Below are 14,334 nucleotides of genomic sequence, written 5' to 3' on the forward strand. Positions count from 1 at the left end.
AACTGGTACTGAATAGACAGGAATTCACTTCTGGCTCCAGACCCTTCCCAACCCAGGCTCAGCACTTGCCCTTCCTGCTTATGTGGTCCCCAAAATTGGGGCTTAGCACCAAGCAGAACACAGTGAAGGGGCCCAGGGCTTGCAGCTACTTGTCATGCTAAATGCACCTTCTCCCCAAGATCTTCCCTGTCCTCTCTGTCCTGTTTCATTTAGGCTTCACCTCAATGTGCAGCAGTCAGTCTTGATCTGATCTGCCCCATTTGCAATCTGGGACCAGGAGGAACAGGATCGGGGTAAGCAACAGCCCAGCTGCTTCTAGGCAAGAACAGGCAGTGTCCAGATGTGCCACGTCATTGCTCCTGATTGCTGTTCCCTTCTCCCTCCAACACTTTGGGCTGTGGAGTGAGTCTTCACCTGAAGAAATGATGAGACCATGTGGGCTGGCTACCAGCCATGGCACAACATGCAGAGGGTGGCTGCAGAACTCACTGTTCCCAGGAAGGCACACTGGACACGTTTCTGAAAGAGATTCACTGTAGAGAAGTGGCAGCCACCACAAAAGGAGAGAGGTGGAAAAATCAGAAATAGGGAGAGAGGCAAGGGAGGCTCAAAGTGCAGAAAGCAACATCAAGCACTTGAATGGAAAAAGAAAACTAATTCCCAGCACTGTTGGCCTTCCTCTTCAGTTAGCCTCCACACAGAAAAAGGGATGTCCTTGGAGCTGAGCTCTAGCAAGGTGAACAACAGCTTCAGTGAGTGTAAGAAATACCATACCAGCTGGGAATTAAGAGTGGGCAGGACAAAGCAAAAAGGAAAGATTTACGCAAACAGAAGTAGGGAACAAACAGAAAAAGAGAAATAAGGGGGAGATCATGGCTCTGCTCATGAACATCACAGCTCTGCAAGCTGCCTGATGCCACCCAGCCCCACTGTACAATGCCTACAGCACTGGCTGAGGCCAAAACTCCTTTACTTTTGACACAACTTCCAGCACCATGCATGGGGACAAGTGAGGACACCAGAGGATTTTGTAGCCCACACAGGGCTCAGGACACCTATAAGTGCCATGACCACCTGTAATTGTTTCCCAGCTTCAGTGTGGAAGTCTGGGTGTCCCACAGTGTCACAGCTTTCCCCTTTCTCCTAAGCTTCCCAATTTTCACCTTCTCTTAAGAAATTACAGGTGCAGACCTGCCTCACATTAAGGATTACATATTCAGGACCCACACAGCACTAATAAAACACCATACGTAATTAAAGAAAAGGACAGCTGTTGCAGTCACTTAAAGTTTACTGTGAATATTGAGCTGGGATGATGGCAGGTCTCAGACATGACTACAGGATCATGGAGGAGGTGTTTGAGGAGTTCTGGGGGACTTGAACTCAGACTTAATGGGTCTGAATGTGTGAGCTCATCTCTTACTGCTAACATAAAACCATCTCAGCAGGGATAAGGCGTGGGCATGATGATCCTAGAATCCTAGAGGAAAGCAAAACCACTGTGATGTGGTCAGAAAATGTGATGCAAATAGAGACTTCTTTCTTGCCTCTCTAGCCCTTTTCTAGGGTTTCTTCTTGGTCTTGTCCAGCAGTTTCTCTTAGAGGGGTCACATCTAGGGAATGGCCAGCTGTTGCCAAAATTTCCTCCTCCAGTAGCTCCTTCTGAACAGAGACCATGGCATCTTGTACCTGCTGAGTCCATGCTCTGGCACGACTGGCACCTTCATGGTCTCTCTTCCTGGTGTTCCCTTCTGGGGCTTGGGTCACCTCAGTGTTGCCTCCATAGAAATCTTCTGTCCTGTTGGCAAAACCTCCTTCCACGTTGACCATATGGACTTTCCTTCCAACTCTCTTCTTCTTCTTTTTCCTGATCTTGTTCTGGAAGAAGAGGCAGGTGAAGGCCTGCTTGAAACGCTTGCGGAAATGCTTGGAGATGAGGGCGTAGACAATGGGGTTGAGGCAGGAGTTGGTGTAGGAGAGGCAGTGGGAAGCCAGGCGGAAAGCGTAAGTGGCCCGGTTGAAGGGAAAGTGGCCAAACCAGAAGCAGAGAATGACCAGGTGGTGGGGCAGCCAGCAGAGGCAGAACAGGATGGCTACTGTGACAATCATCTTGGTGACCTTACGCTTGGCTTTCCGAGACTCTGAGATTCTTTCTATGGGGTCTACAGAAGTCCACAAGAACTTGATGGTCCTAGAGTATGCCAGGCTCACCACGGTCACAGGCAGCAGGTACCCAAACACAAATGTGAGGATGTCCAGAACCTTTCTGCGCTGGTCCTCCCAGATGGGGACACAGATGGGCACCCCATGGTAATGGATTATCTGGTAGTAACTGAGGTAAGGCCCTGCGAAGAGCATCGACAGTGACCAGATCACCACAATGGCCACTCCTGCATTTCGGGATGTGCGGAGATCCCGGGACTTCAGGGGATAGCGAATGGCCAAGTACCTGGCAAGGAGGGGAAGGAGAAGGAGAGACAAAACACAACAAGGGTGAGATGAGGTATTCCTCCTGCCTTGTGGGGCTGCCATCTGTATACCCCTTCCCATGCAGCCACCCATCTCTTCCCTCCCAAATCTTTTGGGAGGGAGGGTTACAGTGAATTCACAAAACTATCAGGGTCATTCCAACCGTGTGCCTGGGATCTCTATCACCCACTCTGCTGTGCTAGCTCAGGAAGGGCAAGCAGTGTATCTTTTGAACCAGGTAAGAGAAGGATAGGAGCAGGACAGGACTCTCCTGTTCCTTCTGAGTTGTGTTGCTGACCTGGGGTTTTGCTGTTCTTGCTTATGCATGGTGGACTCCCCTCCTTCCCAAGTGAGCACTGAGTAATTAGGCTGAGAGCTTGGCTTGTTAGAGGGGGAGGGCATGGGGAGCTAGGGAGACTGGCTCTGCTGGCCCTACCTCTGGAGAGACCCAACCTGCTTCTTACAGGACACCCAACAGGGTAAGTAGTGGCCTTTCTCCCACCCTTAGCTCAAGAGTGGCAAACACAATGTCCCTGAGCTGCAGAACTCAAAGGGAAGGGGACACTTACCTGTCAACAGAGACAGCAGCCAGGGTAAAGCTGCTGGCATACATGGTGAGGTAGATCAGGAAATGCACAGCCTTGCAGGCAAAGGCCCCAAAGAGCCACCCATCCAGGGTGTAAATGGTGGCCTGGAAAGGGACACAGCAGATGATGAAGCACAAGTCGGCCACAGCCAGGTTGAGGATGAAGAGGTTGGTGGTGGAGTACTTGACTTGGCCATTCCACAGCAGCACTGCCAGCACCAGCCCATTTCCCACAGTACCCACAAGGAAGATGAGGGAGAAAATGATGGGCACAATAATCCCTGCTGCTCGTAGCTCTGGGCTGTCAGAAGAGATGTTCAATCCCCCTGGCATCTTCCTATCAGACTGCAGGGACCTGCATTGGGAGAAAGGGATAATAGGCTACAAGGTGCCTGACCCCAGCCTTTGACACTCACATTTCTCCCAGAGATGCCAGTCCCAACCAGCTGGTTAAATGTGCCACCAAGACCCTTGTGACATCACTGGCAAGAACGCAGTTGTGGTCAGTCAGCCCACAGCTGCCTGGCTTGAGCAGAGCTGAAGCATCTTTCTCCTGCCCAGATTCAAATTGCCATCAGAACATCTGTGCTCCCAGCACCCGAAGGATCCCTCCTGCCCTGCCACCTGGCCTCACCCACCTTCCTCCTACATTCCCAAATCTGCTGAACCCCTAGGGATTGCTTGCTTTGGCAAGTCTAAACCCTGGCTAGTGTTCAAGAGGGTCTGGCCACAGGGCCAGGGGGTAGGAGGCTCCCATGGGCTCTAAGTGGTCCCAGCACACTCAGCCCAGGGCTGTGCCACCTCCTGCAGCAGGGACCCAATGCCTGGATCACACCCCACAGCAGCAGCACCCCAATGCATTCCCACCCCAAGGGGAACTCCTTAAGCTGGGACCCCTCCACCCTGGAGCTGGCTGCTCCTTGCTCCCTGTGCAGTAGCTACGCTCCACAGAGAAAATGCAACTAAATGCACCTTTTCCTGATGCTGAGAGGTGATCAAGGGCTGGATGGTGGCAGGTAGGTGAGGATGGGGAGGAGACCCTGGAGCCACCTGAAATACAACATGATGAGCCTGTTATTATCACAGCTCAAGGTATTGTGATTTGCTGCAAAACTTCCTCCAGCCCTGAGTAACACTGTGCTCAGGCAGGGAACACCAACAGCCTATCTCTGAATAAGCCTTCTCCTTGTTATGCTATCATTAGAACAAATTGTCCTTCTCTGAGCAAAAACAGAGAAGGAAAGACACTTATCTAGCTACTGTTGACAAGCAATTAACTCGGTTTTGGGTCATGCAAGCTCCTTCACTCCATGCTCCCCCATCCCTCAGCTCATGCCACTTCTGCTTCCCAGCTTCTTTGTGTACCACACCGAGAGACCGTCCCTGCCTCTCTGTGTCTTTGGTCCCCTCTGTCCCACTGATAGCTACCCTCCCGCTTATCCATCTGGCCCCATGGGGGATGGATCTCCTCACTGAGGCAGAGGAGCCCGGTCTCCTTCTGGGCATGCAAAATGCACCAGCGTGTCTCTGCTCAGGGAGCCTGAGGCCACCTTTCAGCTTTGGAAGCTGGTACTCACCTTTTTGAGGAAGGGCCTGCAGCTTTGCCACACGCTTAGGGAGAGACGTCCAGTGCAGCCCACGCAGCGGCAGAGGGAGGAGGCAGACCACGGAGGAGTTTATCTGGGCAGCTCGGTTATCCCAGTCACTCCTGCCTGGTGCTTCGCTGCCTCCCCCTGCCCGCCACCAGCACTGCTCTCTCTTCTTCTGGAGCTCCTCTCCTCTCTCTCTGACTCCCCCTTTTCCCTCCCTCTGCTCTTGCTGCTGATCCATAGTTCTCTGCTGTTTTTTTTCCCCTCTCCCTGAGGTTGGGTTTGGAGTTAACTCCTCTCTGCCCAGCTTTCCTGCAGGCTCAGCTGCTCCCTGCTCCTCCTGCTGAGAAGGGGGTGGCAGAGAGAAAGCTCACCACTCTCTGGTGGAAAAGGGAGGATGGAGGGGGAAAGGGTCCCTTGGACCTCAGCAGCCACTTCTCAATGCTGGGTGTTCAGGATGTGTTTTCCAACACCTCCAGGGAACGTAAATATCCCACAACTGTGAGCCTCCTCCCTACTCTGTCCCTCAAATACAGAGTACTAAACCCTCTGGAGGATGAGCAATTAATTGCTGTCACTAGATGTTATTAATTAATTGTTAGTAGCACTGAGCACATTGAGCCTCTCTCACAATGTCTGACCTGGGGAAGGAGGAGAAAGCCAGTTTTGGATTCCATCCAATCCAGGTCTCCATTCCACCAGTACTACAGTATGGGAGGGAGGACAAAACCTCCAGGATGGCCACCTCCAGAGGTCCAGCTTCATCACAGCTGCCTGGAGACACCTGGGGGCTGGCTGATGTGCCGGAAGAGGACAGTGACGCATACAGCCCTACTGCCATGTCCATCCTGGTGACAGGACCTGTGCCCTGAGGACTTCCCGCTGCACTGAGTACAGCTTGGTGAGTCTTGCTGAGAGAAGATCAAAGGCCACCAGCTTCCCTTCATTGGGAAAGTTGTGAGTTCCTCTTCCAATGACGGTGCAGGATGTGGAGAAGGAGGCACTGGCCCCTTCCCCTCTACAGCAGCCCAAATTATCCCCACTGGCTCAGTGGCAGGAGGGACCATGCGGCTTCTCTCCCCCACCTGCCCCTCTGGTGGGAAGGAGCGAGGTGTCCCCGCCAGCTCCCTATCAGCCTCTGTAACCAGGGAAAAGGGGAAGGCCATGCCTCGGGACGCGGTGATAACCCAGGGGGATGCGGCAGAGTGCAAGCCTGCAGCCGGGCACAGCCTGTCACAGCGCTGCTCGCCATGGAGGGAGCACACCGCAGCTGCCTCCTCCTCCTCCTCCTCTGCCTGCTCCCACCGCCGGGCACCCCAGGCTCACCGCCGCCTCTGGAGGAGCCTCGGGAGCCGCCGCTGCCGCCGTCCAGCACCGCGGACCCTGCCGCGCACCTGCTGCGCGGCCATCCCTCGGCGCCGGTGCGGCCCTACAGCCTGTCGCTGTCCCCCGAGGATTATCGCTACGCCCCCAGGCCCCGGCACCTGCGCCCCGGGCGGCTGCGCCGGCTCCTGGGCTCGGCCTTCGACCCCTTCTGGATGGCGACCGAGCAGCCCCGCGGTCGCAACGGGAGCATCCTCGAGGAGAACCTGGAGTCCATGAGCAGGGACCTGGCCGAGGGCGCCGGACGGTACCGTCGCAAGCTGTGGCGAGAGGTGGAGGGGCTGGAGCTGCCCGCGCTGCTGCCCCCCGCCCCGGCGCTGCCCCCCGAGCTGGCGGGGGCCCTGGCCCGCCGCCTGCGGCAGTGGCTGGTGGAACGGGCCGCCTGCCGCCTCACCTCCGCCTGGGTGGACCTGGGCCCCGTGTTCTGGCCCCGCTGGGTGCGGCACACCACGTGCGAGAGCGGCCCCGCCGGCTGCTCCTGGCCCCCCGGCATGGCCTGCCGGCCCGCACAGCTCACCCGCATCAAGCTGCTGGCCTGGCACTGCTGGAGCCCGCAGCCCCCCGCGCCCCCCAGCTGCACCTGGCGGCACATCCCCTACCCCGTGGTGGCCGCCTGCAAGTGCTCCTGCCGCTGAGGGGGCCGCGGATGTACCTCCCGGCGCCTGCTCTTGCAGCCAAAAGGCCTGAAAAGGCAAATATCTGCCTGGACTCACCCTCGGAGCTGGGGGAAAATCCCCCAAACAGAAATAAACCTCCAGGAAGGAAGCGGGGATGGCTGCGGTCGTTGCTGTGTCTCACCAAAACCCCTGGGTGGGGGTGAGGGTGCTTTGCCCTCACCCACCAGTTCTGAGAGGCATTAGCACCAGCGGCGGCCCTTGTACAGCTTTTATCTCCAGCAAAGGACGAGGGATGGAAAAATTATGGCACTGAACAGCAGGTTCAGACCCCCGTTTGCACCAGCCCCAGCCGGCTCAGTCCAAGCTGGGGCTCCCCTGCCTGCGTGGGGCTGCAAGCAGGGAGCCAGGGCCAGGGAATTCCAGCAGAAGGTAGAGGTGGGTCACGGCTCGGGGTGGAAACAGCAATGTGGAGAGAGGCTGGAGGGAATCATAGGGCAGTGGGGAATTTTGGGACTGCAACAAGGCAGCCTAGTGAGTGTAGAAGTGGGAGGTGGGCCATGGCCCAGGGCCGGAAGCATTTCTGGGACTAGGTGTGTATGAAAATGGGATGGGATAGGATAGTCCCCTACTTTGAGGTAAAATGGGTGAAACACATGGATCTCCCACCTATCCCACAGTGCAGAGGGTGACAGCTCCAAACTCAGGACTACCTGAGCAGCATACAGGGTATGGGGTAGGTCAGGGAGCCCAGGGTGGGACCTGCATCCTCAAGAACTGTCATCTGCCTCTACGTTCCACTCAGCAAAACAATCCTCTGCTTTCTGGGCTAAAAGCTGCCTACAGCTGTAGATCAGACCTAGGCTGGAAGGCCTTGAAGCAATAAAGAGCAGGAGGATGTGCCTCAATTCAACGTTAACATGATGCCTCCAAGTCAATGAGTATGGCATTATTCATTACCAGTGTGCCATCATCTGACCCTCCTGCCTTCCTGGGATTCCAGCACTACAGTCTGTTCCCCAGACAGTTCCCCAGCCTGCTGCTGAGCTTGGCCTTGAGGCAGGCAGAGTGCAGGGAGCTGGCTGCTGAGGCACCCGGGAGATACGGAGGGGAGAGGGAGGTCAGTGTGTCTGGTGAGAAGAGGGGCAGACGGGCGAGCCCACACATGCATGCAAAAACAACTGTGAGCATCACAGGAGGGAGGCTGCTTTTGCTGCTCCAGCCTGCCAATGAGCAGAGACCTGTAGGGCTGCTCTGCCAATGAGGAGGACTTGAAAGCTGGAGCAGGGTTAAACTGCTTGGGTTGTCTGCCCTGAGTGGAGCAGAGGCATCAGCAGGGATGCTTGCAGAGGGCCAGGGGAGAGGGGGAGACCAGGGCTGGGGACCAGCAGGAGAGAAATGTGAGGGAGGGTGGTACAGGTGTGCAATGGAGCTGTGCAGGTAGGGGGAGCAAGGGGTGCACATGCATTGGGCTCAAACCAGCAATTATTCAGTTTCGGGTCTCAAACCTCCCTGAGCCCATCTGGCTGAACTTTCATCTCTTCCAGGTTGCACAAGGGGCCTGAGAGCAATCTCCCTGCCTTCCCCATGCCAAAATACTGCCTGTTGAAAAGGGTTTGCAGCACTGCAAGGGCCTGGTGCCACAGAAAGGGAACTCCATATCAGTCTATCAGCAGGCTGAGCTCAGGGCCTGTGGGGATGGAAAATTAAACAAAATCAGCATACAGTTACACTACCAGCTGTTCTAAAAGGGTTTGGTTGTACTCCTGTTGAATCTACAAGACACACTTCTCCCCTGTCCTTTGCATCCTTGTAAAGCCCTACAATCCTGGATTAACACCTGTATTCTTCTGCAGTTGCTCTGGCTCAGGTCAGACATTATTGCCCTGTAGTTTGCTCCCTGACAGCCCAGTGACACATAAGGACTTCAGAGCAGGTCCTTGCTGATACAACCCAGTGCTCCAGCACTCAGGCACAGCACACTCCATTTCAGCTAGAATCTGTCCCTGGCTGCAGCTACTCATTCAGCACATGGGCAGCTGGCAGGACACAGTTTTTAATCTAGAACAAAACTGATGCAAACGAAGTAATCCTAAGAGATGCCCAGGTCCCACTTGTGTCTTTTTGAATGCTGAAATACTACAGCACAGCTTGGAGGAACAAATCCAGAGATTCCTGCCATATGGAAGAAAATTAAAGGTTTCTGTCACCTGCTCTGCCCCTGGCCTTAGTCAGATGCAGATCCTCTCACCATGCTGTTGTGGCCTCTGCCACCTCAGCTTGCCCACTGCCTGATGGCCTCTCTGGGGCAAGAATGTCTTTTCCAGGACAGGTTTGGGACCACTGAAGCAACTGGCAAAGCCTGGTAGCTGGGGACCAAGCAAGCCTCACATCTAACACCTAAGAGCGAGAAGGAGAGAAAGGAGGACCGGAGCTTTGGTGGGCTTATGTCCTCTTCCCCTAACCAGCTGTTGGTGACACAGGTTGCAAAGGGCTTGGGAAACACCCCTGCCTCAGTGGGGAACTGCAGCAGTCAGATCTGTCAGGGTGATGGTGCTGGACACACAGGACAGCACAGAAGAAGCAGGCAACATCAGCAATGCTGTTATTTCCATCAGCAGGAGACAGCAGGAACTGCAGCGCTTCAGCATCTGGACTGAGGCTTCAGGGAAGGCATAGCAGAGAGCCTAGTCACAGAGTGAGACGATGGGGATAGGGTGCAGCTCCTGGATGGGGAAATAGGAGGCAGACAAATATCTGCTGCACTGCAGGACACTTTTAATGACACTTTTACGTGCTGGTTGCCAGTGCTACCTGCCAGCACACTGCAACAGCAGCTGGCTAACTCATGATGTAGGCTGTGATGCCTTGAGGAACAGTCCTGCTTTCAGCAGTGTGCTGCTCAGGCCTTTTCCCCCATCAGAGGCACTTGGTTGTGGGTAGGGATGGTGCTGAAGAGGTGTTTCCTGGTTCTGGCCCCTCAGGGCAGTGCTCCGTGCTTCCGTCCCACCTGGGTGAAGGCTTCCACGCAGCGGTCGATGTCCTCGTCGCTGTGCACGGCTGAGATCTGCACCCGGATGCGCGCCTTGCCCTTGGGCACCACGGGGTAGCTGAAGCCAATCACATAAATGCCTAGGGAGGAAGCACAGGCAGAGTCAGAGCTGGCTAGGATGGAGGCAGGCTGAGGTGCACGGGGTGACAGAAGGGCTCCCCTCCCAATAACCACTGCCAGCCTTCAGGGTTTTCAAGTGCCATCTGCTCCTAAGCATGGAAATGAGGTTAAGGGCCAGCAATGGGGATGGAGTCCAGCATAGACAAGGACAAGAGCGTTAATGTAAATCCCTTCCCTAACAGAGAAAGAAGGTGCAGCCAGCAACATCTGAGGGAGACCATGAGGACATTTGCAGCTGGAGGGTGGAGGAGTACTGGATTTCATGCAGGAACATCCTCTGAAGGAGGGCTTGTCATGGCACCACTACCAACTGTCCCTTCCCTCAGGGAATGTGTCTGCATACTGAGCTCCCTCCCCAGATCACCTCTGTTGAGCATGTCCTCTGCCATCACTGAGGCCAGCCGAGCATCCCCCAGCATGACTGGACAGATGGGGTGGTCTTTCCCCGAGATGGTGAAGCCAGCCGCCGTCATCTTACTTCTGAACCTGGTGAAGGGAACAACAGGATGAATAAAAACCTCAACAACCCTGTCCTTGGAGACCCCTGCCTTTCTTTCCCCTGGGAGCCTTGCCCACTGAGAACTGGGTAAGGTTTGCTCCACTGTTCATCTTTTGTGCAAAGAAGAGATCTCTCCTCTTGGAGTGACCTCCTACCGTGTCCTGCTCAGCATAATGGGACTGCAGAGCCTTGAGTGGACAATGTGCCCCAGCTCACGGAGCATCCAGATGTGACACATCTACCTGACACAGACAGGCACATCCTGCAGCTTTCCCTGAGCCCTGATTTGCCAACTGTCTTCACAGTTATCACTGGGAAAGGAGGGGTGAATAAATCACAGACAACTCACTCCTGACAAAGCTGCCCCTGGCTCCCACCCCCATACAGCCCCCTCACCGTTGGGTTTTGGCAGCCATAGACTGTGCAATGGCATTGCTCTCCATGAGCAGGTCCAGGGCCTTGGATGCACAGCCCACCACGGCAGGGGGCAGGCTGTTGGAGAAGAGGTACGGGCGGGAGCGCTGGCGGAGCAGATCGATGAGGGGTTTGGGACCTGTTGTGTACCCACCTGCAGACAGAGAGACAGAATTGGACAAGGCAGCCCAGGGTGACCTGTTTAGAGTGAGGCTTCTTGATAAAGTCAACCGGGCACTCATAGGAGGAATTTAGGTATAAACCAGGTCTAACCATCACAGCTGATGCTTTTGACCAAGAGCTTCCACCTTGACCCCAAAAGCAAATACATGCAAAAGATGACAGTGTAAGGAGCACATGGCAGGATCTCCCTTAATCCTGCAGCAACATCACAAACCAAGCCTTATGCCACCAGTGGAAAAAGATAACATGCATTTGTTACTCTATCATTAGGCAGAGGAAGGAAATGTAAGACTGATGCTGTAGAGCTCTTTAGGGCATGCAAGATGCTGGACAGGAAAATGCCTTCACCTGCAGCTCCTCCAAGAGCTTTTCCCAGGGTAGAATTGATGATGGTGACTTTGTCCATCACTCCCAGGAGCTCATCAGTACCCCTGTAGGAAAAGGAACATCACATTATAAGCTCTGCCAGCATGCACCAGGGAAGCTGCCAGATACCTCAAGGAACACAAAGCACTGCCAGCCAGGTCTCTGGCATCCCTCCTTCTAGACAAGGAGGAACAGCCCCTTTAATAGTTCAACCCAAGTGATGACCTTCCTCTCCTGCAGAAAGCCTAAGCTGGGACCTCATCAAGTAAGAGCATGGGTTCTTCATCCCTTAGAGATGGGAAAGTGCTCAAACTTCCCACACAGAAGTTTAATAATCCAAGCAAAGCACCTGCCAGGAGAGGTGGTGCCCAGATGAGATGGTCACACCATCTGTTACACACAAGGAAGCAGCTGTCACTTGGGGATGGATCACTGCTGAAGTACCTCTTTTCAATCCAAAGGTGAGGTGCAAAGCCTTCAAGGAGTCCCCACACAAAAACACGATGGCCATCAGCACCTTGGTCCTTGCTTCAGAACCAGTCAGGGTAGGAGGAAGAAGCAGGGCTGAGGCAGTCACTCACCGCCCATTGGGTCCCAGGAATCCTGTGGCGTGGCATTCATCGATGAAGACCAGGGCATCGTACTTGTGGGCCAGCTGGCAGATCTCCCTCAGGGGCGCAATGTCACCATCCATGGAGAAGGCTCCGTCAGTGGCCACCAGACGCAGCCGATGCTTCTGTTGAAGGGAAAAAGGCATCCCCAGGAGTGAAGATGTCACCCTGAGGAGAGGGGCTGGCAAAGGGACACACTCAAACTCTTGTACGGAGACGATGTACCTAACTGAGATAGAGGGGATTGGCATCACAACCAGCTGCTTTGCCACCTTGCCTATCCATGCCTGTTGGCAAGAACAATGCCTATGGCATGGGAAAGGGCAGAGCTCACCCCCAGGACTGGTTGCTGCACAGGCAGCACAGCTAAGCAAGTGCCCTGGCATTGGGGTGGGAGCAGAACTCCATACCTGAGCTTCCTTCAGCTTGGCCTCCAGGTCCTGCATGTCCATGTGCTTGTAGCGGTACTTGTTGGCCTTGCACAGGCGGATCCCATCGATGATGGAAGCATGGTTCAGCTCATCTGACAGCACTGCATCCTCTGGGGTCAGCAGGGCCTGGCCGTGCCAAACAGAAAGGATCATCCTTTGCTCTGGATGCCACCTCACCGACATCTCCCAGCCTCCCTCAGTACAGAGAACAAGGCTGTGATTGATTCCAGCTGCCCCATCTCTCCTGACACTGCTAGACTTTATATTTCCTTCCTAGTCACCTTATCCCCGATTTCTTTATGCCAGGCTCTTGCTTGTGGCTTCTGAGCTCAAAATCTCCCTCCCCCTTTCCTAACATGTGAGATCACCCCTGCCCCTCACCTACACTTTAAGGGGGAGTACAGACCTCATGAGAAATGGAAGCCCTTCCCAAGAGCTGGAGCTGGCTGGAGCCAGCAGAGGTGAGGGTGGTTAAATGCCTCTGCATGGCTTCCCTGGTGCAAGGGCCTCAAGTCAGGCTCCTCACCACCAGCCACTGCCATCCTTTCTGGTGCATAGAGCTCACAGCAGAGCCTCTGGAAGGCATGGCAGCCACATTGCTGTCACCTCCCTCCTCCATGCACAACACAAGGAGAGCCTCATGAACCTCAAAGATACCAGCGTTGGCATCAAAGCAGCTGGCATAGAGAATGGCATCTTCCCGCTGGTGGAAACGTGCAATCTTCTCCTCCAGGTCCTTGTGTATGCTCTAAAGAGAAGAGAGGAGCAGGAGCCAACAGTGGGGCAGCACAAGTCCTTGCTTGCCCACTGCTGTTAAATGCTGACTTGAAAGGGGAGGACACAGCCAGGTTTTATCCAGAAAAAGTGTGTGTGCGTGGGAGAAGCTACTTCTTTTCAGCAAATGCAGCCCTAAAGTATAATTACGGGTTTGGACGCCAAAGCTCGGCAGGGAGACGCCAAGGTCCCCACGCACAAGGGAGAAGCTCTGCTTGTTCTTTGCACTTAACCAGGCAGCACTCAAAAAAGGCTCCAGCACGGATAAACTGGGCTGATGGAGCCACTTCAAGTCAGGTTCACCGTAATTTTGACCCAAAAGAGAGAGAGAAAGACATTTATTTTCTGAATTCAGAGGGATGTTCAGTTTCTTTGCTCTCAGGTGTTGTATTGGTTTAAATTAGCGTATTTCCAAATGCTGGGCTAGTGGGGATTTGGCAGGCTCCTTTTCTCACAGGGCCACGTGTAAGCTAGCGCTGTGCACGCATGCCGAGAGGGGAGTCTACGTGGGCACCCTGCGAAAGGCCCGCGGGGCAGGGGAAGGGGATGTCCCGGTACCTGGGTACCGCAGATAAAGCGGACGGAGCTGAGCCCGGCGCCGAACTTCTCCAGGGCCTCCACAGCGGCACGGATCACCTCGGGGTGGCTGGAGAGCCCCAGGTAGTTATTGGCACAGAAATTGATAATCCCTGAGGGAACAGAAAGAGAAAGCAGGGGCATGGCACCGAGGGAAGGGACCGGGAGCCCTCCTCCTCTCCGCGCCCCCCGCACGCACCGGCGCCGCCGCCCGTCAGGCGGAGGTGGGGACCCTGCCGGGAGGTGATAATGCGCTCGCTCTTCCAGGTGCCGGCGCTGCGGATCTCCTCCAGCTCGCTCTCCAGCCGCCGCCGCAGCTGCGCCGCCGCCGCTCCCGACGCGGCCCGGGGAGCGCCGGCCCCGGCCCCGCGCAGCGCCCCCGCCGCTCCCGACGCGGCCCGGGGGACCCGGGCCCCGGCCCCGCGCAGCGCCCGCACCGCCGCCGCCCGCCACATCCCGGCGCTCCGCCCCGCACGCCCGGGCGCGACCCCCTGCCCCCGCACCCCATCGCCGCTAATGAACCACGCGTTAATTACCGACCAATGCCCATTGGCCGCCGGGGCACCGCCCCCCGCGGGCGGGGCGAGCGCCGCCGCAGCTGCAGCGGCTCGGAGCGCTTGGGCGCCTTCTCTAGGAGGCGTTCGGCGTCCTCTTTGAGGAGAGGATC

At 55.6% G+C, this 14,334-nt stretch overlaps 3 protein-coding genes across 4 annotated transcripts; 1 reads left to right on the forward strand and 2 right to left on the reverse strand.

Annotated features, from left to right (window-relative positions):
• Window positions 1–1,273: 1,273 nt before the first annotated feature.
• Window positions 1,274–4,833, reverse strand: GALR3 (galanin receptor 3). Of its 2 annotated transcripts, XM_036401110.2 has the most exons (4): window positions 4,633–4,833; window positions 4,028–4,105; window positions 3,039–3,410; window positions 1,274–2,449 (listed from the first exon to the last, which is right to left on the reverse strand). In XM_036401110.2, the coding sequence occupies exons 3-4, from the start codon at window positions 3,386–3,388 to the stop codon at window positions 1,552–1,554; spliced, it is 1,248 nt and encodes a 415-aa protein (XP_036257003.1). In that variant the 5' UTR covers window positions 3,389–3,410; window positions 4,028–4,105; window positions 4,633–4,833; the 3' UTR covers window positions 1,274–1,551. The 2 variants fall into 2 exon arrangements, with proteins under 2 accessions (XP_036257003.1, XP_036257004.1); XM_036401111.2 differs by lacking the exon at window positions 4,028–4,105.
• A 590-nt stretch (window positions 4,834–5,423) lies between these two features.
• On the forward strand, window positions 5,424–6,730 carry LOC118698040 (noggin-like). Its single transcript, XM_036401112.1, has one exon. The coding sequence runs from the start codon at window positions 5,631–5,633 to the stop codon at window positions 6,660–6,662; it is 1,032 nt and encodes a 343-aa protein (XP_036257005.1). The 5' UTR covers window positions 5,424–5,630; the 3' UTR covers window positions 6,663–6,730.
• A 2,667-nt stretch (window positions 6,731–9,397) lies between these two features.
• Window positions 9,398–14,122, reverse strand: GCAT (glycine C-acetyltransferase). Its single transcript, XM_036401177.2, has 9 exons — window positions 13,867–14,122; window positions 13,650–13,780; window positions 12,964–13,065; window positions 12,297–12,443; window positions 11,857–12,011; window positions 11,258–11,340; window positions 10,709–10,880; window positions 10,178–10,299; window positions 9,398–9,773 (listed from the first exon to the last, which is right to left on the reverse strand). Exons 1-9 carry the CDS (start codon window positions 14,120–14,122, stop codon window positions 9,622–9,624), a joined length of 1,320 nt encoding a protein of 439 aa, XP_036257070.1. The 3' UTR covers window positions 9,398–9,621.
• Between the last annotated feature and the right edge of the window lie 212 nt (window positions 14,123–14,334).

Source organism: Molothrus ater, chromosome 5 (assembly GCF_012460135.2).
Source record: "Molothrus ater isolate BHLD 08-10-18 breed brown headed cowbird chromosome 5, BPBGC_Mater_1.1, whole genome shotgun sequence".
NCBI lineage: Eukaryota > Metazoa > Chordata > Aves > Passeriformes > Icteridae > Molothrus > Molothrus ater.

Bases quoted from the DNA above. Each gene is read 5' to 3' on its own strand.
- GALR3 (XM_036401111.2), bottom strand. From the start codon at position 3,388: ATGCCAGGGGGATTGAACATCTCTTCTGACAGCCCAGAGCTACGAGCA. The intron at 2,450-3,038 runs GTAAGTGTCCCC...CCTCCTTGCCAG, and splicing joins GCTGCTGTCTCTGTTGACAG to GTACTTGGCCATTCGCTATC.
- LOC118698040 (XM_036401112.1), top strand. From the start codon at position 5,631: ATGTGGAGAAGGAGGCACTGGCCCCTTCCCCTCTACAGCAGCCCAAAT.
- GCAT (XM_036401177.2), bottom strand. From the start codon at position 14,122: ATGTGGCGGGCGGCGGCGGTGCGGGCGCTGCGCGGGGCCGGGGCCCGG. The intron at 13,781-13,866 runs GTGCGTGCGGGG...CTGTTCCCTCAG, and splicing joins CCTGACGGGCGGCGGCGCCG to GGATTATCAATTTCTGTGCC. The intron at 10,300-10,708 runs GTGAGGGGGCTG...TCCCTTCACCAG, and splicing joins ATGGCTGCCAAAACCCAACG to GTTCAGAAGTAAGATGACGG.